The sequence below is a fragment of the Chrysochloris asiatica genome, unplaced genomic scaffold (genome assembly GCF_000296735.1).
Source record: "Chrysochloris asiatica unplaced genomic scaffold, ChrAsi1.0 scaffold00078, whole genome shotgun sequence".
Classification (NCBI taxonomy): domain Eukaryota; kingdom Metazoa; phylum Chordata; class Mammalia; order Afrosoricida; family Chrysochloridae; genus Chrysochloris; species Chrysochloris asiatica.
Genome location: NW_006408596.1, coordinates 4,009,687 through 4,035,176, shown reverse-complemented (window position 1 = coordinate 4,035,176; position 25,490 = coordinate 4,009,687). Strand labels below are relative to the sequence as shown.

Sequence of the window (25,490 nt, the reverse complement as noted above, 5' to 3'; positions counted from 1 at the left end):
ACTCAAATCCTGGTTCAGACACATTCTTACTGTGTGGCTTTAGGCAAGTGACTTAAGCTCTCTGAACTTCAGTTTCCTCATTAGTAAAATGGTAATAATGATTATCCCTACCTCACTGAGCTACTATGAAAATTAAGTAATAGGAGGCTTCTACAGTGCTCATAAAGTGAATCCAGTGCCTGGCGTATAGTAGGCGCTTGATAATATACACACACAGAAAGACAGACCCCAACACTCAACTCACACAGATGCTCTCCCCCTAGAAGTGTGATGGTTCAATAGAACTTTCTGCACTGCTGGAAACATTCTGTATCTGTGTGCTGTCCAATGTGGTTGCCTCATACCACATGTGGTCATTGAGCACTTGAAATGTGGCCACTGCAACTGAGAAACTGAATTCTAGTTTAACTTAACTATGCCTAGTGGCTACCATGCAGGACAGCACACCGTTCTAGACAAATGGGACTTAGAGCCACTCCATCAGTATCCTTGGGTAAAGAGAAGACTGCCCCAAACTGGCTTTCTAGAAGGCTCAGAAAAGAGTCCTCAGGGTACAGTGGGTACAGCAGGCAGTGTCACTGACTCTCAACTGTTGACGACTTCACCCAGCTGAGGGAAAGAATGATCACAGGAGAAGGTGTTCAGGCCCTGGACAGCCCAGTGTTGGGCAGGACATCAGCTACCATCGCAATTGTCCCTGGTTCAAGGCAATTTCTTTAATTGGCTGTGGCTTTCAAGTCTGGCTCGGCCACCACCTGTACCTCTAATGTGCTGGCCTCTAGGTTACACTTTTCACAGGATCTTAGGCAAGCAGCTCCCTGAATTTCACTTTCCACGCATGTCATATGGGGGGACTCAAAGATGATGCATTTAATCATCCATTCAACACACCCATTATCACCTTGTAGGGGCTGGATACAAGGTGCAAAGAAGGTGAGTTAAGCGTTGGATGGCTAACTAAAAAGTCAGTGGTCCAAACCACCAGCTGCTCCAGAAAGATATGGAAGTCTGTTTCTGTTAAAGATGACAGCTTTGGATACTCAATGGAGCAGTTCCATTCTGTCCTAGGAGTCCTGGTGTGGAGCTGTGGGATAATGCACTGGACCACAAGGTTGGGTTCAACTGCAAGGCTGGCGGTTCCAATTTACCAGCCACTCCATGGAAACTCTATATAGGGCTGTTATAAATCAGAATCGACTCTATGGCACAGACAAGGGCACAGAGTCTAGCACATAGCAGGTATTTGTCATAAATACTTTTTTGTTGTTTTTCTACTTCCTGATGCAAGTGACAGAAATTCAACTTAAATTTTCCTTAGGAAAAAATGGGCTATTTTGACTCCTGTCACTGAGGAGACCAGAGGCACTAGCTTCAGACAAGGTTTGATCCAGGCATTAAATTGTGCTTTCAAGGTTCATGTTCTCTATCTCTTTCTTTGTAACTCTCAACTACCTATCTTGTTTCTGACTCTGCTCGTACCATGTTTTTGTTGTGGTTGTTGCTATGTGCAATAGAGTTGGTTCTGACTCGTAACCACCCTGTATAGGGTTTCTGGAGCTGTAGATCTTTACAGGAGGAGAAAGCCTCATCTTTCTCACGTAGAGCAGTTGGTGGGGTTGAATTGTCGACCTTGTGGGAGCAGTCTGGTGCTTATCCTACAGAACCACTACCACTCCTGGGAACTTCAGGTTTACATGGTCTTTACTATTGTCAATCCCAGCAGGAAATGAAAGTGTCTTTTTCCCAATAGTTCCTACAAGAGCCCAGGAATAGTCTCATAGGCCTGAGTCATGTGATCACCTACACGCCAATCACTATGGCCAAGGCCTGGGTCACTTGCCTCCCCAGGAGCTGGAGGGTGGGCCAGAGATGGAGTCACTCCCACTCAGCTCTCCAAACTGAATGGAATAGAGAGGACCTTCCTAAAGGCAGAATATCGAGATGCTACTATTAGAATGGGAAATTTGAGGTACTACTCCCAGAATAGTGGTTATGAATTGGGCTGCTACTCTCATGGACAGCAGTTTGAAACTACCAGCTGTTCTGTGGGAGAAAGATGAAGCTTTCTGTTCCCATAAAGATTTACAGCCTTGGGAACCTTGTACAGGGTCACTATGAGTCGGAACCGACTCCACGGCACATAATCACCACCACTCCCAGAATGGGGAATAGATACTTGTTGTTCCAAATAACATCAAAGCACTATTCTAAAAGTTCTGAAATAAAAGGCAGACCATTCTTGGCTCCCCTTTCCAAATGTTCTCCATCCTTTCTCGATGCTGCTCTTAATATATATCTGCCACCTACCCACTTGATGGCACTTAACAACAACACAACAACTGAGTCCTGGTGTGGTGCTAAAGGGTAAGCAGTGGACTGCTAACTGGGTGTTCCAACCCATCAGTTGCTCCTCAGAAACCCTAGACAGGGTCACCCAGTTGGAACCGACTTGCCAGCATTTAATAACTCATGGGGAATTTTTTACACTACTCAAAACCTCCATAAAAGGATGGATGTAATCAACTACATAAGAATCCCTGAGGGTACAAGAGTTAAGTACTCAGCTGCTAATCAAAAGGTTGGTGGTTCGAACCCACAAAGCATTCTGTGGGAGAAAAGACTTGGCGATTTGCTCTTGAAAAGATCACAGCCTTGGAAACAGTACAGGACAGTTGTGCTGTGTCCCTACAGGGTTACTGTGAGTCAGTATTGACTCACAGAACACAACAACAACAACACAGTGATTTCGTCAAATTGTGTGTAGTCATAGGCCTTCACTGACAGCTGTGGATGACAAGGTAAGAAATTTCTGTGCTGGTCCTACAGGAGTCAAAAGCCTTTTGGGAAAGATACAACAGGATGTGCTGGAGCTGGCTGCTCTGGTTCTGAGCCAACCATGACACCCTTCCAACTCTGAGTTCAGTGATGTCCAGTGGGAATATTTACATTATAATATTTAGCAAATGCTATAAAATCAGGGTTTTATTATTTTTCCCCAGCACATCACCGTACACACATAAACGTATCATCATGTCAGAGTGTGGGAAGCACTGTCTTCAGGGCTGAGGAGTCTCCAAGGATAGACAGTCTTCCTGGGCAAGCTGGAGAGGCTTTATGGTGAAATGTGCAGGGTTTTGCCCACTAGATTGTTGTATCTATTTCTCTTCTGTCATCCCAAGAACCAAAGTGAGAAACCAGAAGCCTCTGGCCCCACTGACTTATGGACTCCCTTGGTTGCTGTAGTCTCTATTTCCCATCTTGTATTCCTCTCTCTCAGGCCTGCCCTCTTGAACGGTGCGGAGAACTTCACTGTGCTCATCAAGAACAATATTGACTTCCCTGGCCACAATTACACCACGTAAGTGTCCAGAACATCTGGTTGTATTAGCCATACACTGCTGTATAGCAAACGTACCCCAAACTTAGCAGCTTAAAACAAGCAGCATTTATCCTCTCACAATGTCTGTGGGTCGGAAATCTGGGAATGCCATTGCTGGGTGGTTTCCGCTCAGGGTTTCTCAGGTGGCAGTCAAGGCTGCCATCATTTTCAGGCTTGACTGGGCCTGGAGGATCATCTTCCAAGCTTACTCATGTGGCTGTTGGCGGGAAGGCTCAGTTCTTCACCAGGGGGACCTCCTCCTAGGGTCACTTGAGCATCCTTACAACATGATGACTGGTTTCCCCCAGAGCAAGTGAGCCAGTGGAAATAAACCACAAGCATGCAAGAGAACATCCAGGACAACCCAAGCCTTCTTCTTCCTATTATTATTATTTTTTTTAATATTTTATTTTGTTTTGGGTCAAGTTTTATACAGTGAATTAGAATCCCTTTTTAGCAATTTCTATACTTACTATTCAGAAACATTGGTTACATTTGTACTATGAGTCAGCATTCTCATTATTTCCATTTTGGTTGCTCTGTTTCCATTAATCTAGTTTCCCTTCTCCCCTTGACTTTCTCATTGTTGCTGTAGGGGTAACTGCTTACCATGTGGTCTCACACAGATGACTTTTTAAAGAAGCACAACAGTCATGGGTATTAGTGTTTACTTCATGAGCCAGTCTGTTATTTAGCTGAAGGTAACCTCCAGGCATGGTTTCAGTTCAAAGTTTAAAGACTCTTTAAGGGCAATAATCTGAGGGATTCCTCTAACTCAACCAGTCCAGTAAATCCAGCCTTTTCAAAGAGGAACCATTCTTTTATAATCTAATCTCAGAAGTGGCACACCATGACTTCTGCCATGTGCTGTTGATCACACAAACCAACCTTGAAATCATGCAGGAGGAGACTGGACAAGGGTGTGAATCCCACTTTGTAACAGAGATATTTACTTGTTTGCTTTTAATTATGCACAGGAGAAACATCTTGCCAGGTTTCAACATCAGTTGCACATTTCACAAGACTAAGAATCCACAGTGTCCCATTTTCCGACTAGGAGATATCTTCCAAGAAACAGGAGATAACTTTTCAGATGTGGCAATTAAGGTTGGTGGGGCCATTGGATGGTGAGGGTTTGGGTGAGGAATTGTAAAAATGTGGTGGTGGTGGTATCTGACCTCCTATAATTTAACAAGTGGGAAAGAAAAGCTTTGTTACGTCAACAGCCCAATGTTAATTTCTTTGAGGCAGAGATCAGATACACCTCCACCTTCCAACCCCCTTTTTACCAATTCTGACACTAACCCCCAACTGTTCCCCTACAGCACTCTCTACTTCTCTGCTAGTTTTGGTAATTTGTTACAATAGCCACACAGAACTCATAAAGCATACTCAGGATTACAGGATTGACAAGGGAAGTGTCAGGTTAGAATTCCAGTTCAGGAATGCTCAGGATACAGTTCTTCCATCAGGACAGCCTCTTCTCAGCTGTGCCTGTAAACAAGTCTCTGTCCTGCGTTTTTGCCCTGCTCAGGTAATTAGTACATAGTTCTTTTAGCTTTGCCTATACCAGGACCCCTGATGTGGCATTGTAAGATCAGCACTGAACTGCAAACCACATGGTTGGCAGTTCAAATTCACCAGCTGGTTGCTCCTTGAAACCCTATGAAAGGCACTTAATAATACCTTAAGTGGCTGGAGTCCTTGTGTAGCACTGGACTGCTAACCACAAGGTTGGTGGCTCAAACCCACCAGTTGCTCCTTGGAAACCCTATACAGGGTTGCTATGAGTCAGAACTGACTCAATAGCACTTATCAACAATAACAGCGTAAGTGGATAGAGTAACCCCACTCGATCAGTAAGTCTCCACACACAGGTACTCATCTCTAGCTCCCTATTTGCACAGTCCCACTCTCACAGGTTACATGGACCTTGAGTACAATATGATCTTGAGTATGTCCCACCTGGATGTACAGTACCATCTCTACATTGACATTGATGACCAAAGACCGTAAGAGTTGTGGGATGACATCATACTGGAAGAATATCATACAGAAAGAAAGCATTAAAAAGATAGGAAAGCAACCAGGAGACATCAAGGCAAGTGGTTGGGTCCCCTCAGAGCAAACCCCCTTCCAAGACTAAGATTCAATGAGAATACATGCTCTGATTGGTGACTACGTTCACCAATAAGGGGAAGTGAGGGAAAAACAGCAATGAAGCTGCGAGCTAAGCCCTACAACATTCAATAGACTCCTGCGAATCCGGGTAGAGACATGGTTGGCTAGCAGTGTTGCAAGACCTGGGGACTCTTGGGCCCAAAGTCAGTGACATAGCCACAGAGGACTAGAGTGGAGAGTGAAGTGTCCAGCTGATAAGAAGAGAGGGCATATTCACAAGAACACAAACAAGTGCAGATAATACACACTTGACCTGGCTTCAATGACTGGATGATCAGAGCTCAACTAGAAGAAGAAAGAAGAGGGGAAAAAAAGAGTAATGTGATACAATTTGATGAACTTGACCAACACCTATGGATGCAGTAGCTCAAAAGAGGGCACAAATCTTTACAGCAAGGATCATTCCCACCCCCTCCATGCACAGAGTCGACAGGGATGGGCAACTTGGACACTGGCTACCCAAAATGGGGGGCTTCAAAGGCAAGAAGTGACTGGCTTACAAGCTTTCAAGAAGGAACCTAGATCCAGAGGGCGTGGAGGAAGGTAGAATCTCCACTGAGTAGTATCCAGTCTGTCTACGAGGGGCTGATGAAAGGAGATGTGGATAGGTCTCTTGTGATACAATAGTGAATAATTATTATCAGGATTGATTGTGAGGGTTGGAAATGTAAAGGTAGACGTTTTATAGCAAGGAGGGGAGTGATTAACTTTTCAGTCTAGGAGCGGAGGTCCCTGGGACCATCAAGGGAGAAGAGTGGAGAGTGGGATCCTACCCAGAGAAGCAGTGATGCCAGAGATGGAGGCAGAGACTATGACATGGAGAAATGGAGCAGTTGGGGACTTTAGATCCAGAGAGGGAGAGGGGCTGTGTGCTGACGTCCAGGGGGCAGGCTTGCAAAGTATACCCTTTGGTTGGTTGATGATGCATGGAGGGGATTGTAACCATGGCAATGAAACAATATACGTTAGGATGAGTGTAAAACTAATGTTCTCCCATGTAAACTATCATATAATTCAATTTACAATAAAACATTAAAAAAAAAAAAAAGATAGGAAAGTAGGAAAAGGCCAAAGTGGGTGTCAGAAGAGACTTTCTCTGAAACTTTCTCTGGAATATAGAAAACCTAAAGCAGCTGGAAGAAATGATGATGTAAAAGAGCCAAACAACATTTCAAAGGGCAGCTCCAGATGACACACTCAAGTATTATAATGAAATGTGCAAAGACCTGGAGTTAGAAAACTAAAAGGGAAGAACACACTCAGCATGTCTCAAACTAAAAGAACGGAAGAAAGAATTTAAGTCTCTCCTTGGAAAACTGAATGATTCTATGGACAAAATTATTCAATGGCACAGGAAGCATCAAATGAAGCTGGACGGAACACACAAAGCTACTTTAATAAAAAGAATTGGTCTATGTTCAACCATTTCAAGAGGTAACATATGATCAAGAACCAATGGTACTGAGGAAAGACGTCCAAGCTGTGCTGAAGGCATTGGCAAAAAAAACAAGGCTCCAGGAACTGATGGAAAACAAATTAAAATCTTTGAACAAAAGTGGAGGCACTCACTCGTCTGTGCCAATAAATCTGGAAGACAGCTACCTGGCCAACCAATTGGAAGACATCCATATTCTGTAGCCATTTTAAAGAAAAGTGACCAAAATGAGGTGAAAATCATCTAACTTTATAATTACTATCACATTCAAGTAAAATTTTACTGAAAAAAATCATTCAAAAATGGTTGCAGCATGCAGTGAAAGGAAGCGGCCAAAAATTCAAGAGGGATTCAGAAGATGACATGGAAGGAGGGATATCACTACTGACATCAAATGGATCTTAGCTGAAAGCAGAGAACACCAGAAAGATGTTTACTTGTGCTTTACTGACTATGCAAAAGGCATTCAACTGTGTGAATCGTAACAATCTATGGATAACATTGTAAAGAATGGGTATTTCAGAACAGTGAATTGTGCTCATGAGGAACCTGTACAAAGACCAAGAGGCAGCCATTCAAATAAAACAAGGGGATACAGAATGGTTTTAAATCAGGAGAGGTGTGCATCATACTTGTATCCTTTCACTATATTTGTGTAATCTGTACACTGAGGAAATAATCTGAGAGGGTGGAGTATCTTCGGAAGTGAAGAGGACTTGAAACACTTACTGATGAAGATTAAAAAATCTATAGCCTTCAGTATGAATTGCATCTCAATGTAAAGAAAACAGAGTTCCTTACAACTGGACCAGTAAATAACATCAAGATAAACAGAAAAGATTGAAGTTCTCAAAGACTTTATTTTGCTTGGATTCACAATCAATACTCATAGAAGCAGCAGTCAAGAAAACAACTTGTTGTGTTAGGCAAATCTGCTGCAAAATACCTCTCTCTTTAAAGTGTTAAATAGCAAAGATGTCAGTTTGAGGACTAAGGTGTGCCTGACGTAAACCAGGGTATTTTCAGTCTCCTCATAACACACGTGAAAGTTGGACAATGAGTAGGAACATGGAAGGAGAACTGATGCATTTGAATGATGACGCTGGTGAAGACTATTGAACTTACCATGGACTGCCATAAGAACTAACACCTCTGTCTTGGAGTACGGCCAGAATGCTCCTTAGAAGACAGGATTTAACTCTTATAGTTCGGTCATATTGTCAGGATGATCCAGTCCCTAGAAAGGGACATTGTGCTTGGTAAAGTGAAGTGTCAGCAAAAACAAAAGAGGAAGACCACCCCACAGTGAGATGGACTGATGAAGTGGCAGTAACAGTAGGCTCAAACAGAACAACAATTGTGAGGATGGTACAGGACTGGGCAGTGTTTCATTCCGTTGTACTAGGAATTGGAACTGACTCAAAAGCACCTAATAACAACAACAGATCCAACTATGGTGGGCCACAAGGACCTCGTTTGCTTAGTCCCAACCCAGTCGTTTAGTGGAAGTTATAAATAGTATAGCTAGAAAGGGCCATGTTCAATAATTCACTGCACTGCAAGGATTAGTGTTAAGTGCCATGGAGTAGGTTCTGACTCATAGTGACACTGTATAGGGTTTCTGAGGCTGTAAATCTTTATGGGAATAGAAAGTTTCATCTTTCTCCAGTGGAGGGGCTGGTAGGTTCAAACTGTCGACCTTGTGGTTAGTAGTCCAGTGCTTTTCCTACAGAACCACTGCTCTCCCCACTGCAAGGATGGAGGATGTCAAACAACCAAGAGTTCAGGTCACTGGGTCTTAATACTTATTCGGACTGAGATCTAACAAATCCATGCTTGGTACCAAAGACTTTATTTTGTTATTGTTAAGTACTGTAGAGTTGACTCCAGACTCAGAGCAACCTGTATAGGGTTTCTGAGGAGTGGCTGGTAGATTTGAACCACTCACTTTGCTTATCCTTTAGTCATACTAGAACTTTATTTGCATAACCTCATATAATCCCACAATAGTCCTATAAGTGAGACACTTGGTGTATTGGTTTTCTAGGACTCCTCTAACAAAATACCACAAGCTGGGTGGTTTATAAAAACAGAAATGTACTGTCTCATAGTTCTGGAGGCTGGGAGTCCAAATCAAGGTGTTAGGTTAGTTCTTTCTGAGGACTCTGAGAGATACTCTGTTCATACCTCTCTCCTGGCTTCTGGTGACCCCTGGCAACTCCTGGCATTCTTTGGCTTGCAGCTGTACCTGCCTCCAGTCATTGCATGGCTAGCTTCCTTCTGTCTCCCAATCCCCATACATCTCCGCTTTTAAAAAGAACAGGCATTTAGAATAACGTAACCTACTCCAGTATGACCACACGTTAACTTCACTGATAATAACATCCTTAAAGACCCGATTACCTAACAAGTTCACATTCACAGGTACTGGGGTTGTTGTTGTTAGGTGCCATCAAGTCAGTGCTGACTCACAGTGACCCCTATGCACAATGAAACAAAACAAAACGAAACACTGCACGGTCCTGCGTCAACCTCACAATCGTTGCTACATTGAGATCACTGCTGCTGCCGCCACTGTGCCAATCCATCTTGTTGGGGGGTCTTTCTCTTTTTCTCTGACCCTCCGCTTTACCAAACACTATATCCTTCTCCAGGGACTGACTGGTCCCTCCTGATAATATGTCCAACATATGAGAGACAAAGTCTGGCCATCCTGATTTCCAAGGAGCATTCTGGCTGTACTTCTTGCAACACAGATTGGTTTCTTCTTTTGGTAATCTATGGCAATTTTAATATTCTCCTCTAACAACATAACTCAAATGCATCAATTCTACCTATCAAGTCCTTAGTCACTGTCCAACTTTCAAATGCAAATACCATGGCTTGGTCCAGACACACTTTCGTCCTCAAACTGACATCTTTGCTCTTCAACACTTTAAAGAGGTCTTGTGCAGCAGATTTGCCTAATGCAATATGTCATTTGATTTCTTGACTGCTGCTTCCATGAGTGTTGATGGTTGATCCAAGAAAAATGAAGTCTTAGACAACTTCAATCTTTTTTCCATTTATCTTGATGTTATTTATTGGTCTAGTGGTGAGGATTTTTATTTACTTTACATTGAGGTGCAACCCATAAAGAAGGCTGTGGTCTTTGATCTCTATCAGTAAGTATTTTAAGTCCTCTTCACTTTCAGCAAGCAAGGTTGTATCATCTGCTTGGGGTTAGGATTTTTTTTTAAGTCCTAAGATTTTTTTTTTTTAATCCTAAGAGTGGGAGCCAATTTAATCCATAAAATGGGGTTAAAAATCCATAAAATGGGGTTAAATATAGCTGAGTAGATGAAGATGGTTTTAAAGTGGGACTCAGAGGATGAAGAGCACTTAGAAAGTTGGGTGGGAGTTACATTTCTTAGGGAGAAAGGAGTAATGATCAAGATTTTAAAGGTGCAAAGTAGGATTTCCAGCAAGATGGCAGACTAGCAGATGCACTACATGGACCCTCTACAACAGAGATATGAGAGACCAGATGAAACAGTCAATCTGTATAGGATTTCTGAGGCTGGAAATCTTTTCAGGAATAGAAAGCCTCATCTTTCTCTCATCACTAAGGAAGTACTGGGAGAAAAAGCAGAAATCATATTTGACTGAGTGCTCTGAATTCCAGCCTAGCAAGTTAAGGTGTAATCTTTAGTGTGAGGATGTTAATGGTGTTTGATTAAGGGAGTGGTTTGTTGAAAGACATATTCTAGGAAAATAAGTCTAATGACAATAAATCCCACATGGTGGGAGGAGCAGGGAGATACATTTGTAACCGTCACAGTAATATTTATGAGTTTGATAGAGATGCACTATGTCTCTTGAACATTTCATAAGCAATTTTTCCTCTACAGAGAAAGCCCTTTTTTCTACAATAATCTCTGTTGTTGTTGTTACTGACTCATAGTGACCCTGTAGAGGGTTTCTGAGGAGCAGCTGTTAAGACTGAACCACCAACCTTGTGGTTCAAACTGACCTTGTACTCGAGTGTTTATCCTACACTCCCACACCAGGATTCCACGATCACTCCTAGTAGGTAGAAGACCCAACACAGCGGGATGGTGGTTGCATGACCCCACATCTCAAAGGACTTAGAGTGCTTCTCATTTGACTTTTGCAGGGTGGAATTATGGGTATTGAGATCTACTGGGACTGCAATCTGGACAGATGGTTCCATCGCTGCCGACCAAAGTATAGTTTCCGTCGTCTTGATGACAAGACCACCAATGAGTCCCTGTATCCCGGTTACAACTTCAGGTAACTCAGCACTCCAGCTCAGAGTCTGGCCAGTGGCTACCTGTTCTTTGCCTGCAGGGACCTTCCTGTGTAGCTGAATTGCATCCCCGTCAGTCAGTAGGCTTAGTCTTTAGTTCCCAGGGCAACAGATGAATACGAAATACTTCCTCTTAGAGCTGGTCGGTGATAGAATTATTGTACAGATTTTTATTCTTTTTAATTATTGAAGAAACATACTCTCTATTAAAGAAAAAAATCCTTGGGAGACAAGAAAGCATTAAGAAGAGGATAAAAACTACCCACAATCATTCTGTCTTGATATAATCCATGCTAACCCTCTCATGGTGTGGTGCTGTAGGATAAGCACTGGACCACAAAGTTGGTTTGAACTGCAAGGCTGGTGGTTCACACCTACCTCAGAAACCCTACCATGAGTCAGAACTGACTCGATGACACTTAACGACAACAACAACCCTCTCATCAAGTTTCCTTCACCCCAGTTCTTTCATGGGGTTCATGTATAATTTTTGCATTGTTTCAGTTTTTTTCCAAATCCCAGGTCATTCACAATTCTTTGTAACTATCACACTATTATTATCTTATTCCATTGTGTGGTTATATTGCCAGCAATCGCTCCAATGTAGGGAGACTCTTCTAAGTTCCAGGTACTGTGCCAGACCTGACACCTTCATCTCTAGACCTTGTAACAGTGCTGTAAGGTAGCTGTTCATGTTCCTGGTTAAAGCTGACAGAGGTTAAATGATTCACCCAAGATCCACCATAGGAGTCAAAGCTCCATTCTTCCCGTTCAGTCACTGATTCCCAAACTCATACTCTTTTCCTTCTATCTCACGACATTCCCACTCATTCCCTTTTTATTAGAAATCTAAACTGGATCCAGGCTTTTATTATCAATTTCTTGCACACAAACCTTTGAAATCTAGGTACTTCCTTGGGATAAATTTCAAGAGGTGGAATTATTGGATCAAAGAATTTGAGCAAACATTTTACCTCACACTTTCAGTTTTTTCTTAATTTCTATGGCTGTGTTTTTCATTTCTACAATTTATATTTGTTTTTGTTTACAAGGCACATGATTGTTTCAGTGGCTCCTTTACACCTGAAGGATCCTACTCCTTTTATTCGTCCTTACCTTTTATACCGTAACTTGGGTGCAATGTCTCCTTGTGTGCTTTGAAGTATTTATTGGTGGGGTTGTTTTCTGCAGAACTGAGACTATATGAAGCTCGGTGTATGCTATTGGAGATGGATGCTTTCCTGTGGGGATGATGATGGGATTGTGTGCTTGTTCCTGCTGGGACTGTATGAAGTATATCAATTAGGAGCCAGGGTGTAGTTTCATTTCTTGACTCTGGATTTCTTCACTATGGTTAAAATATCCAATTGTTTCTGTTCTCTTGTTATGAAGAGGTTTAGCTACCCCTAATGTTCTTATCTATAAGTTCATTAAAAATTGTAGCGCTTTTTTTGTTTTTAAATGTTTTATTGTGAATTATGTGATAGTTTACATGGGAGAACATTAGCTTTACATCCATCCTATCGTATATCGTTTCACTGCCATGGTTACAATCCCCTCCATGCATCATCAACCAACCAAACTGTGGAGAGCCATTTTCACTTCCGCTGTTTGACACAGTCCCGGTGGGAGGAGAAACATCATGCAAAGCAGATGATTCTCAGGAGCTGGCCTCTATCTCCCCTTTAGGATAACTCTGAATTTACTTGTAAAAATATATAATATTGCCATATTCACAGCTTTTGCTATAAGCTCTGCAGACCTTAGGAAGAAACCGGTCTGGCAACAATTGTTTCAGCTTCAGTGGACTGAATTCAAAGGGAATTGTATGAGCTACTCCCATTCACAGAAAACCTAAATACAAAGTAACTGCATTTATGAGATCACAAAAGCAGATAACAAACTAAAGTAAAATTGACCGACCCCTATAGACCTCACCACAATCAGTTACCAGCCAGAATCCACAAACCCCCACTATTACATACAGGCACCTACGTAAATAGGCAGAGAATAGTGAACATAAGTGAAAGGTGGTCTAAACGTAATAATCTACATTTCCTGCAGCAGTTAGCCAGGTTGGGCCTTATACCTCACAGCTTCAAAAGAAAGAAATATAGGAACACTGTGGTTAAGTAATTTAATGAATACTTTAGAAAAACAAAATAATTAAGTAGATGTTAGTAATACTTTTACTATGAAAAATAGTAGTACATTATGTAGGATAGAAGATTGAAAATTAGTAGAAACAATAAAGTAGTGTAGGCATTGATGACTAATAGAAACTTATATTACTAAGAAGATGTAATCAGGGGTCTGATAAGTGGAAATGATTTCTGTAAGGTTTAACTTGATCTTTTAGTGGAAATAAGAAGAAACAATTTATCACTTACGTAGGAGAGGAGATGATGTCAAAAGGAAAATGTTCAATAGTTGAAAAATGAATGGGATATGGAAAGGTCAGTCTGGACATCACAGAAATACTTTTGTTAAGGTTGTATAATCACAGGGTGAAGGAATGTTGTGATTAAAACTGTGTAATATGAAAGGACGAGCAGACCAACCTGGAACAACTCAAAGAATAGAAGAAACTTCTTGAAAGAAAGACCTACAAGAAAAATACAAAACAACAGAGGCAGACGGACTGTTACTACAAGAACAAACAAGTTGCTTGCTCAGGAAACATCAAGGCAAGTGATCGGATCCCCTTAGTGTAAGCCTCCTTCCAGGACTAAGACTCAATGGGAATACATGCTCTGATTGGTGACCACGCTCGTCACCGATAAGGAGAAGTGAGGGAAAAACAACAATAAAGTGGTGAGCTAAGGCCTACAATATGGAGAGTAAAACGTTCAGCTGATAAAAAAAGAGGGCATATGCACAAGAACACCCACACTTGCAGATAATACCCACTTGACCTGGCTTCAATGACTGGATGATCAGAGCTCAACCAGAAGAAGAAGAGGAGAAAAAGAGTAATCTGATGCAATTTGATGAACTTGACCTGCACCTATGGAAGCAGTAGGTCAAAAGAGGGAACAAATTCTTACAGCAAGAATCATTCCTACCCCCTCTACACACAGAGTTGACAGGGATGGGCAACTTGGACATTGGCTACACAAAATGGGGGGGTAGGGCTACAAAGGCAAGAAGTGACTGGCTTACAAGCTTTCAAGAGGGAACCTAGAGACAGGGGGCCTGGAGGAAGGCAGAATCTCCAGTGAGTAGCATCCAATCTGCCTAGGTGGAGTTGATGAAATGAAATGCATATGGGTCTCTTGTGATACAATAGCAAATAATTGTCATCAGGACTGATGGTGAAGGTTGGAAATGTAAAGGTAGACATTTTATAGCAAGGAAGGAAGTGATTAACTTTTCAGTCTAGGAGCAGAGGTCCCTAGGACCATCAATGGAGAAGAGCCAAGAGCAGGACCCTACCCAGAGAAACAGTGATGCCTGAGATGGAGGCAGAGACAATGACGTGGAGCAATGGAGCAGCTGGGGCTGGGGGCTTTAGATCCAGAGAGGGAGAGCGACTGTGTGCTGAAGACTGGGGGGTGGGGAGGTGGGATAGTGTAGGAGGCAGGCTTGCAGAGTATACCCTTTGGTTGGTTGATGATGCATGGAGGGGATTGTAACCATGACAATGATATAATGTACGATAGAATGAATGTAAAACTAATGTTCTCCCGTGTAAACTATCATATAATTAACAATAAAACACTAAAAAAAAAAAAAAATGTGTAATAATTCAAAGGAAAATCAAAGTATCAAATCATTATGTACTGTGTAATTTTAAGTATAAAAATAAAGACTTGCTGAGCCGGGGCAGAGAAGAAAAGAGAGCGCACTCCATCAGCCAACTAAGTGGAGACTCCCCGGTTGCTTTCACTTTCGCCGATTCTGCGTCTCCTCTCGTGTCCCGCGACCCTGTGAGAGCTGGACTCCCACAACAAATGATATACCCTGCAAGCCTACCCCCCTTCTTCCCCCTGGTCATCAGCACACAGCCCCTCTCCCTCTCTGAGTCTAAAGTCCCCATCTGCTCCATTTCTCCACGTCATCGTCTCTGCCTCCATCTCTGGCATCACTGCTTCTCTGGGTAGGGTCCTGCTCCCCACTCTTCTCCCTTGATGGCCCCAAGGACCTCCACTCCTACATTACAAAGTCAATCACTCTCCTCTTTGCTACAAAATGTCTACCTTTACATTTCTAACCCTCACAATCAGTCCGGATAACAATTATTCACTATTGTATCACAAGAGACCTATCCACATCTCTTTTCACCAGCCCTGCCTAGACAGATTGGATACTACTCAGTGGAGAGTCTACCTTCCTTCACATCCTCTGGATCTAGGCTCCCTCTTGAAAGCTTGCAAGCCTGTTACTTATTGCCTTTGTAGCTCCCCCCCCCCCCGGCTTTTTTTGGGTAGCCAATGTCCAAAGTACCCATCCCTGTCTACTCTGTGTATTGAGGGGGTGGGAATGATCCTTGCTATAAATATTTGTTCCCTCTTTTGAGCTATGTGTAGGTCATGTTCATCAAATTGTATCAGATTACTCTTTTTTACCTCTTCTTTCTTCTTCTAGTTGAGCTCTGATCATCCAGTCATTGAAGCCAGGTCAGGTGGGTATTATCTGTAAACATGGGTGTTCTTATGCATATGCCCTTTCTTCTTATCAGCTGGACACTTCACTCTCCACTCTAGTCCTCTGTGGCTATGTCACTGACTCTGGGTCCAAGAGTCCTTTGGTCTTGTAACACTGCTGGCCAACCAGGTCTCCACGCGGGTTCACAGGAGTCTATTGAATGTTCTAGGGTTTAGTTTAGCTCACAGCTTCATTGCTGTTTTTCCCTCATTTCTCCTTATCGGTGACAAACGTGGTCACCAATCCGAGCGTGTATTCCCATTGAGTCTTAGTCTTGGAATGGGGTTTGCCCTGAGGGGATCTGACCACTTGGCTTGATGTCTCTTGGGTGAACAACTTGCTTGTTCTTGTACTAATCAATCGGACTGCCTATATTGTTTTGTATTTTTCCTGTCGGTCTTTCTTCTAGCCACTCCAGGTTAGTCTGCTTGTCCTTTCAAGTGGAAATTTCCCACCTCAGAAGATTCTGGATGCTGTTCAGGATTCCACCTATGGTCTTATGTAATGCAGAGTCTCCACAGGAAGCCTCCTTCTTTGGGCACGTTGTAGCCCTATTTTAGGTATTCCAATCAGTTATAGGCAGAAGATGGACTCACAAGCTTTCTATGGTAATATTTCTGGCTATTCCTTTCTCTCCCCCTTAAGTGTCTATTTTATAATGGTATGCCAGGGAAACTAAGATTCAAAAGACAACTAAGAATCTTAACATTATTTCCCCCCTTTACCACATTCCAACAATGTCTCAATCCCTGTATCCCAGAGCCCTGTTCTTCCAAGGTTATGTATACATCATTATTTACCTCTGTCCCCCTTAGCCCATGCAAACCTGCCTAATTTTTTCCCCATCCACTTTGTTCTTCCATTCCCCTCCCTCTTCTTGTGTATTGCCTCCCTCCCTAGCACCCAAACTATCCTGTGTCTATTCCCTACCCTGTGCTCTACCTTCCCCTCCCTCCCACCACTCCACCCCCCAAATCTCGGTAACCAGCAAAGAATCCCCCCCACTTTAGTATGGGTTCTTTTTCTTAGTCTATTACAGTAGTGGTCCTATGCAATATTTCTCCTTTTGTGACTGACTAATTTCATTCAACATAATGAACGTTCATCCATGTTATGCAATGGCTTGCAGCTTCCTTGTTATTCTTCAAGGCAGCATAATATTCCATTGTGTGCATGTACCACAGTTTGTTTATCCATTCTTCAGATGATGGGCACTTAGGCTGTCTCCATCTTTTTGCTATTGTAAATAGTGCTGCTATGAACATTGGTGTGCATATATCTACTCGTGTTATGGCTCGTATTTCTTGTGGGTAAATACCAAGTAGAGGAATTGCTGGATGAAAAGATAAAAGATTGTAGCTCTTACCAGAAGAACTAGATGGTGCCTGGTTACCACTGCTAACTGATCTAAACAGGATCATAGTTGTAGGTCCTAAATAGAGTGGGGAAAATGTGGAACTCAAAATTATTAAAAAAATAAAAATAAAAAAGTTTACTGGTCTGTTAGAGATGGTGGAACCTGAGACTATGGCCCTTAGACAAGCTTCAAACCTGGAAATCACCTCAGTCCTGTGGCTCAAATGATAGGCAGGTCTATCAGGTAAACAACAGCACTAGAGATGCATGCACTCATTAGAACAATCAACCATACAAGGTCCACAGGGCAGCATTTGCACAGGGAGAAATTTCAGAAGGCAGGAATGGATAGGAAAGAAGGAAGAACAAAAATGGTAAACACAGGGAGCAAGTGGGTTGAGTGCCGTTACATCATGGGCATTGCAATCAATGCCATACATACACACACACACAAATTTGTGTAAACTCTTGAGTGGAAAACCAACTTGCTCTGTAAACTTTCCCCAAAATCACAATAAAAATGCAATGCAATTAAAAACAAAACAAAACCTCTATCTCCTCAGATAGATATATCTGGTTTGGGTACTCCTAGGGATCACATGACTTTAATCTCTACCTACTATTTATCCCTGGCACCTAGAAAATGCCCATTCTTTTTTGAGTTCAGTCATGTCTTGGTGAATTTCTGGTAGATGTGGGAGATGGAACAGCATTTCTCTCTCTTGTGCATAGAGTTGCCAGCAGTCAGATGCTGACTTGACAGCAGGTAGGTAACAACAGCAATGCTGTCCTGATAGGATTTTTAAATGTTTCTCCTCCACTTCTATGTGTATGGAGTGGGAGGTGGTGGGGGTTCCCTACTAGTTCATGCTGCCATCTTGACTGAAAGTCCTTTTGGTGAGAGTACCTTACATAGACACTTCTACGAAACTGGAAACTCTTCTGCAGGGCTTAATGTGAAGGTTTCTTTGTAGTGTGTCATATACTTGCTGGACCTCAACTCCATGACATCCCTAAAATTGAATCCTTTCCATTGTTAGTTTTCCAAGAGAATGAATGAAAAAAGTGTCTACTTAATCTGTAAGGTGTTCTGGTAGTGTAGTGGTTATGAGTCAGGCTGCTAATCTCAAGATCAGCAGTTCAAAACTACCAGTATTCCACAGGAGAAAGATGAGGCTTTCTGTTCCTATAAAGATTTACAGCCTCGGAAACCCTATTCAGAGTTGCTATGAGTCAGAACCAACTCCACGACACACCACCACTACCACCACTTAACCTGTGTCAGTGCATTTGTGAACACACACACCCTCTGCTAGCATTCTTACTGACTCCTAGAGAGGTCTGCTCAAACAGATGGGTCTACTTGTATTTTACTTAAAGCACCATCATAAACTGGTGGACTGCCCAGTCCCCTTTTCTTCTCTTCTTTGCACTTAAGAAATCATTGACCTTTTGGTCTCATACTGATGTTTTTTTAATGGAAAGCATCAGTCCTATGGGCTTTATTTTGTGTGCCACTCTGCTATTTTATTAAAAGGTTATTTCAGATAGGTTCCATTCTAGGCTTAAACAGTGTCTCAGGGTCATAGTCTAATGTTCTCCACTGTCACAGTGTCTGTCTTGTTGATGTTTTATTTTTAAATAAGAATTTAAGTTATGTTCCATAATTTTCTCCCATTCTACCATCCAGGACCTTCCACTGTGTCCCTGGTCAGACCACTCAAGAGTAGTGGTAGCCAGGCACCATTTAATTCTTCTGGTCTCAGAGTAAATGAGGTTGTGCCTTTTGTAGCTTTCTCAGCGCTTTTGATTACCTTTTTACTGTGTTACTCCTGGCAAGCCGAAATCCATAGTAGTAGATGACCACTAATAAGCTTTTAAGACCCCATACTCTATGCATTTCACTAGGCTGCAGATCATGATTTATATAAACTATCTTATGCCAATTGCCTGAGTTGTCCCATGAGACTACAGTCCTAAAGCTTCAAGGCCAGAAAATCAACCCTGAAAGGTATTTGATTATGTCTGAGGAATACGTATATATGTGTCTTCAATGAATACATGTGCCTGCACCCACATTACTTGTACTTGTTGATATGTCTGTGTATTCTTACGTATGTACACATCGATACCTATCCATATTCCAATATCCCTATAGCATACATATGTACTCAGTTACTAATGATTACTTTGGCTGTGCTGTGACCACTGCGTCCACAATTGGTGCCAGGTTTCCCATCACCAAAAACTAGTCTTCACTGCTAACCATCAATGAACATTGTTTTCTCTATATGTATTCTTGTCTCTTATAAAATTACAATATTTATAAATATGCTCCTATTTTCATTTGCTTGGGGCCCACACAGTATATTATTTGGATGTGTGTGTGATTTGGGTGAAAGTTTACAGATTATATTGGTCTTCCATCTAATAGTTCACCATTTCCATTCATCCTTTTTTTTTTTTTTTAATCCCATCCTGCCTTCTAATCTTCATCACAGGGCAAATGTTGCCCTTCTGATCTCATACAATTGATTATTCCAAGAAGTATGTACTTCCCTGGAGGCACTGTTCACCTAACAGGCCTGCACAGCGTTTTAAAAATTGAGACATAATACATGAAAAACTTGACTTCCTGCTTTTCTTTAAAATATCAGCTGTTTAACAAGCCTGGGGCCCCATCCCACCTTGCAGGAGATGACTGGAGCTGCGTGTCAGTGGCCCCTCTAGAAAGGATGGACCGACCGCCTCTAGTTTGCCTCCATCATCACCACTCTTCATTGCCTTCAACCTGGCCTGCATCAGTCATTTCTGTTACCTGCCTGGCTCCTGTTGGCAACTGCATTAGAGACCTTAGTTTACTGTTTTTGTTTTTTTTAATGTTTTATTGTGAATTATATGATAGTTTACATGGGAGAACTTTAGTTTTACATTCATTCCATTGTATATCATCTCATTGCCATGGTTCCAATCCTCTCCATGCATCATCAACCACCCAAAGGGTATATCCCAGAAACCCGCTCCCTCCACTTCCCCCTCCTCCCCCCAGTTTTCAGCCCACAGTCCCTTTCCCTCTCTGGGTCCAAAGTCCCCAGGCCAGGCGCTTCATCACTCCACGTCATCATCTCTGTCTCCATCTCACGCATCTCTGTTTCTCTGGGTAGGGTCCTGCTCTCGGCTCTTCTCCATTGATGGTCCCAGGGGCCTCCGCTCCTATCCTGGAGAATTAATCACTCCCTTCCTTGTTACAAAACTTCTACCTATGCATTTGCAACCCTCATAGTCCATCCTGATAAGCATTATTCACTACAGTATCACGAGTTACCCATCTGTATCTCCTTTCATCAGCACCGCCCAGACAGATTGAATAGTACCTACTGGAGATTCTGCCTTCTGCCATGCTCCCTAGCACCAGGTTCCCTCTTGAAAGCTTGTAAGCCAGTCACTTCTTGCCTTTGTAGTCCCCCTCTCCTCATTTGAGTATCCAATGTCCAAGCTGCCCTTCTCTGTCCACTGTGTGTGTGGGGGTGTGAATGTTTCTTGCTGTGAGGATTTGTTCCCTCTTTTGAGTCACTGCTCCATAGGTATAGCTCAAGTTCATCAGACTGTATCAGCTCACTCCTTTCCTCCCCCCCCCCCCCTTCTTTCCTCTCCTGGTTGAGCTCCGGTCATCCAGTATATTTTAAAGTTGGGGAGTGACAGGCCTCCAACCTTATTCTTGTTCTTAAGCAGTGCTTTGCTTATCCTGGCTCTCTTTCCTTTTCATATAAAGTTTGTAATTGCTTTTTCCATCTCTTTGAAGAATGTTGTTGGAATCTGGATTGGTATTGCATTATATGTGCATATTGCTTTGGGCAGTATTGACATTTTCACAGTGTTAAGTCTTCATATCCAGGAGCATGGTACATTCTTCCATTTTTGTAAGTCTCTTTTGGTTTCTTGCAGTAGTGTTTTGTAGTTTTCTTTGTATAAGTCCTTTGTTTCTCTGGTTACATTTATTCCAAGGTATTTCATCCTTTGGGTGGCTATTGTAAATGGTATTGCTTTCCTAATGTCCTTTTCAACACTGTCATTTTTGGTATAGAGGAATCCAACTGATTTTTGTATGTTAATTTTATACACTGCCACTTTGCTGAATCCTCCAATGAGGTAGAGGCCTTAGATTTAAAGACTGGATGAGAGCAAAACACAAAAGGCTTTTTGCCTCCTCTGGTTCAGTGGAGAAACCAGTTCAGGTAACTTTGTGATCACCCACTGCTGCTCTGCTCAATAGACTTCTGGTGGTAAGCAAGCAGAGAAGACAGATCAGCGGTCCCCTGATACTGTCCCAGCTGCTCTTCTAGTAGTGAGCAGCAGCGTGCACACAGTGTACTACTCTGACATTAGCGATGTCCTTGGAGTCGCTGAGTGAAGCCTAAGAACATCAGTTCTTGGAAAGGTCTGAGCTTTCTGAAGAAATGATGTGGGGAGGATACTAATATTCCTTTAGAACAAAGTGTTAAAAGTATTTGTTGTCTGGAATGAGCACCAGAAGAAATCTGTGGCCAAAGATAAAATCTCAAGATCTAATAGGTAACTAACTGGACCCACACCACAAAGATCAGTAAGTGGTAAATTACAAGTTAGATCAGGTACAGGAGAAAACAGAACTTTCCCAAACATCAGAAAGTGTTGATGGTTTATCACCTTAAAAGGTGTTCTGGTGGCACAACAATTAAGCACTCAGCTGCTAAACAAAAGGTCGGCTGCTCCAACCTACCTAGTGATTCTGCGTGAGAAAGACCTGGTGATCTGCTTCTGTACAGATCAGAGTAGGGCAGTCCTACTGTCAGAACGTCCGCTAGGTGTCAGAATGGATTTGCCAACAATAATAAGAACAATCACATTATGGAATTTTGTCCTTTATAGAAAGATTCACTGAATAATGTCTTTATTCCGTGAATATGTGATTCGAGGTATCTATAGATTGCTTAAAGTGGGGCTGCCCCACACATAACCCACCATGCCCTTCTCTGGCTCAGAATGTATATGTGTGCAAAGAACATTCTTGTACAGAGTCCAGTGGTTCTCAGAGCATGGTCCACACACCTACCGTATCACAATCACCTGGTGGTATCTTTGCTGAAAATACAGGTTACTAGGAATACCTACACTTTTGGAAGTCACCTTTTGAGGTAAGGCCCCAGAATTTGCCTGTTGAACACTCTCCCCAAGTGATTACTGCCTTCAGTTTAAGAACCACTTGCAAGACCCGGAGAGCAGTAATTCAAGTCTTTAGTGTCCAATGTGTACCTTCCCAGTCAAACCAGTTTACAGAGAAGTAGGTAGGTAGAAGGATGTGAACCCAGGACATGGAAGTGTAATATATATTGCTTTGTTGTGTTAAAAAACCAAATCACTCAATTAATCTGTTCCTCAAAAAGTTAAATATAGAATTACAATATAGTCTAGCAGTTCCATTCCTGGGTGTACACCCCAAAGACTTGAAAGCAGGGAATCAAACATATACCTATAAGCAAGTATTCATAGAATTAGTCCCAACAATCAAAAGATGGGAACAACCCAAGTGTCCATCAACAGATGATTGGATCAGCAGGATGTGGTCCAGCCGTATAGTGTTCAGCCATAGACAGAATTGAAGTTCTCATACAAGCTATGACGTGAATGAACATGCTCGGTAGAAGAAAGCCATCACAAAATACCACAAATCATATTATTCCATTTATATGAAATATTTAGAATAGACAAATGCATAAAGACTAGGAGATTAGTTGTTACCCAGAGTTGAGAAGAAGGGGACGGGGAAGTCAGTGCTTAGTGGATCTTGATCTTTTGCTTGGGGTGATGAAAAAGTTTTTTAAACAAATAATGATAGTTGCACAATATTGTTTGATTAATGATACTCACTGGGTTGTACACTTGAAAATGGTTAAAATGGCTAATTTTATGCATATATTTTACTACCCACTAAAACCTAAATCATTCAGGAAAACAGCAGAAGAAAGTCTGTCTGGGGGTGGCAACAACCTGATGCAAAGTGAAGAAGAACAGAAGATACTTCGTAAAGAAAGACCAGCAGGAAAAATGAGAAACAATAATGGCAGTCTGATTGATTACTACAACAACAAGTAAGCTGTTCTCCCAGGAGTCATAAAGGCAAGTGATCGGGTCTCCTCAGAGCAAACTCCCTTCCAAAACCAGAACTCAAGGGGAATACATGAGCAAGCATGTGGTCTGGCTGGTGACCATGTTGGTCACCGATAAGGGAAAGAGGTGGAAAATACAGCAATGAAGTTGGGATCTGAGTCCAACCACACTCAATAGACTCCTGTGAACCGGGTGGAGACCTGGATGGCCAGCAGTACGGCAAGACCCAGGGACTCCTAGGCCCAAAGGCAGTGACATGGCCACAGAGGAACAGAGCGGAGAGTGAAGTGTCCAGATGATATGAAGTGAGGGGAGATGCACAAGAACACTCATACTTCCAGATAGTACCCACTTGACCTGGCTTCGACGGCTGGATGATCAGAACTCAACTAGAAGAAGAAAGAAAAGGGAAGAAATAAAAACAGTAACCCACTACAATTTGATGAACTTTACCTGTACTTACGGATGTTGTTGTTGTGAGGTGCCATTGAGTCGGTACTGACCCAAAATGACCCTTATGCACACCAGAATGAAACACTGCCCGATCCTGGGCCAACCTCACTCTTGTTGCCACACTTGAGTTCATCGATGCTGCCACTTAGCCAATTCATCTCGTTGGTGGTCTTCCTCTTTTTCTGTGACCCTCCACCTTACCAAACATGATATCCTTCTCCAGCGAGTGGTCATTCCTGACAATATGTTCAAAGTATGAGAGACGAAGTTTGGATATCTTGGCCTCCAAGGAGCACTCTGACTGCACTTCTTCCAAAACAAATCTATTGGTTCTTTTGGCAGCCCATGGCACTTTCAGTATTCTCCTCCAATACCACAACTCAAAGGCATCAATTCTTCTAAGGTCTTCCTTATTCACTGTCCAGCTTTCACATGCATATGAGGTTATTGAAAATACCATGGCTTGGATCAGGTGCACCTTAGTCCTCAAGCTGATATCTTTGCTCGTCAACTCTTTAAAAAAAGGTCTTGTGCAGCAGATGTGCCTAATGCAATACATCCTCTGATTTCTTGACTGCTGCTTCCATGAGTGTTGATAGTTGATTCAAGAAGAAGGAAGTCCTTGACAACTTCAATCTTTTTTCCATTGATAAGAATGTTGTTTTTTTTGGTCCAGTAGTGAGGAGTTTTGTTTTCTTCACATTGAGATGACTGACTTTTGGTCCAGGTACAGATTCCTCATTAGCACAATTAAGGGTTCTAGAACACTCATACTTTGCAATGTTGTCCATAGCTTGTCATGATCCACACAATCAAAAGCCTTTGTATAGTCATTTAAGCACAGGTAAACATCTTTCTGATTTTCTCTGCTTTCAGCCAAGATCCATAGGACATCAGCAATTGTATCCCTCATTCCACGGCCTCTTCGGATTCCGGGTTGAACCTCTGCAAGTTCTCTGTCAGTGTATACTTGCAGCCGTTTGTGTATTACCTTTAGTAAAACTTTACTTGCATGGGATATCAAAGATATTGTCCAATGATTTCCGCATTTCATTGAGTTACCTCTCTTTGGAATGGGGACAAATATGGATCTCTTCTAATCAGTCGGCCAGATAGCTGTCTTCCAAATTTCCTGGCAGAGATGAGTGAGTGCCTCCTGTGCTGCCTCACTTGAAAGATTTCAGTTTTTATTCCATCAATTCCTGGTGCCTTGTTCTTTGCCAATTCCTTCAATGCACCTTGGACTTCTTCCTTGAGTATCATTGGCTCTTGATCGTATGCTGCCTCTTGAAACGGTTAAGTCGAGGCTTGAATTTTTTCTTCAGTTCCCCCAGCTTGAGAAATGCTGAGCGTGTTCTTCCTTTTTGGTTTTCTGATTCCAGATATTTGCACATTTTGTTGTAATACTTGGCTTTATCTTCTTGAGGTGATCTTTGAAATTTTCTGTTCAGCTCTTGTACCTCCTCATTTCTTCCATTTGCTTTATCATCTCTATGCTGGAGAGCAAGTTTCAGTGTCTCTTCTGACATCCATTTTGACCTTTTCCTTCTTTCTTGTCTTCTTAATGACTTTTTGCTTTTCTT

The 25,490-nt window shown here is 42.2% G+C and overlaps 1 protein-coding gene across 1 annotated transcript in view; it reads left to right on the top strand.

Annotated features, from left to right (window-relative positions):
* Nucleotides 1-25,490, top strand: part of P2RX7 (purinergic receptor P2X, ligand-gated ion channel, 7) — a 65,339-nt gene that overhangs the window by 24,760 nt on the left and 15,089 nt on the right. Inside the window, exons 6-8 of the mRNA XM_006865409.1 lie at nt 3,278-3,358; nt 4,357-4,486; nt 11,152-11,288. Of these exons, the coding sequence (XP_006865471.1) occupies nt 3,278-3,358; nt 4,357-4,486; nt 11,152-11,288 (348 nt within the window). The remainder of the gene's footprint in view (nt 1-3,277; nt 3,359-4,356; nt 4,487-11,151; nt 11,289-25,490) is intronic.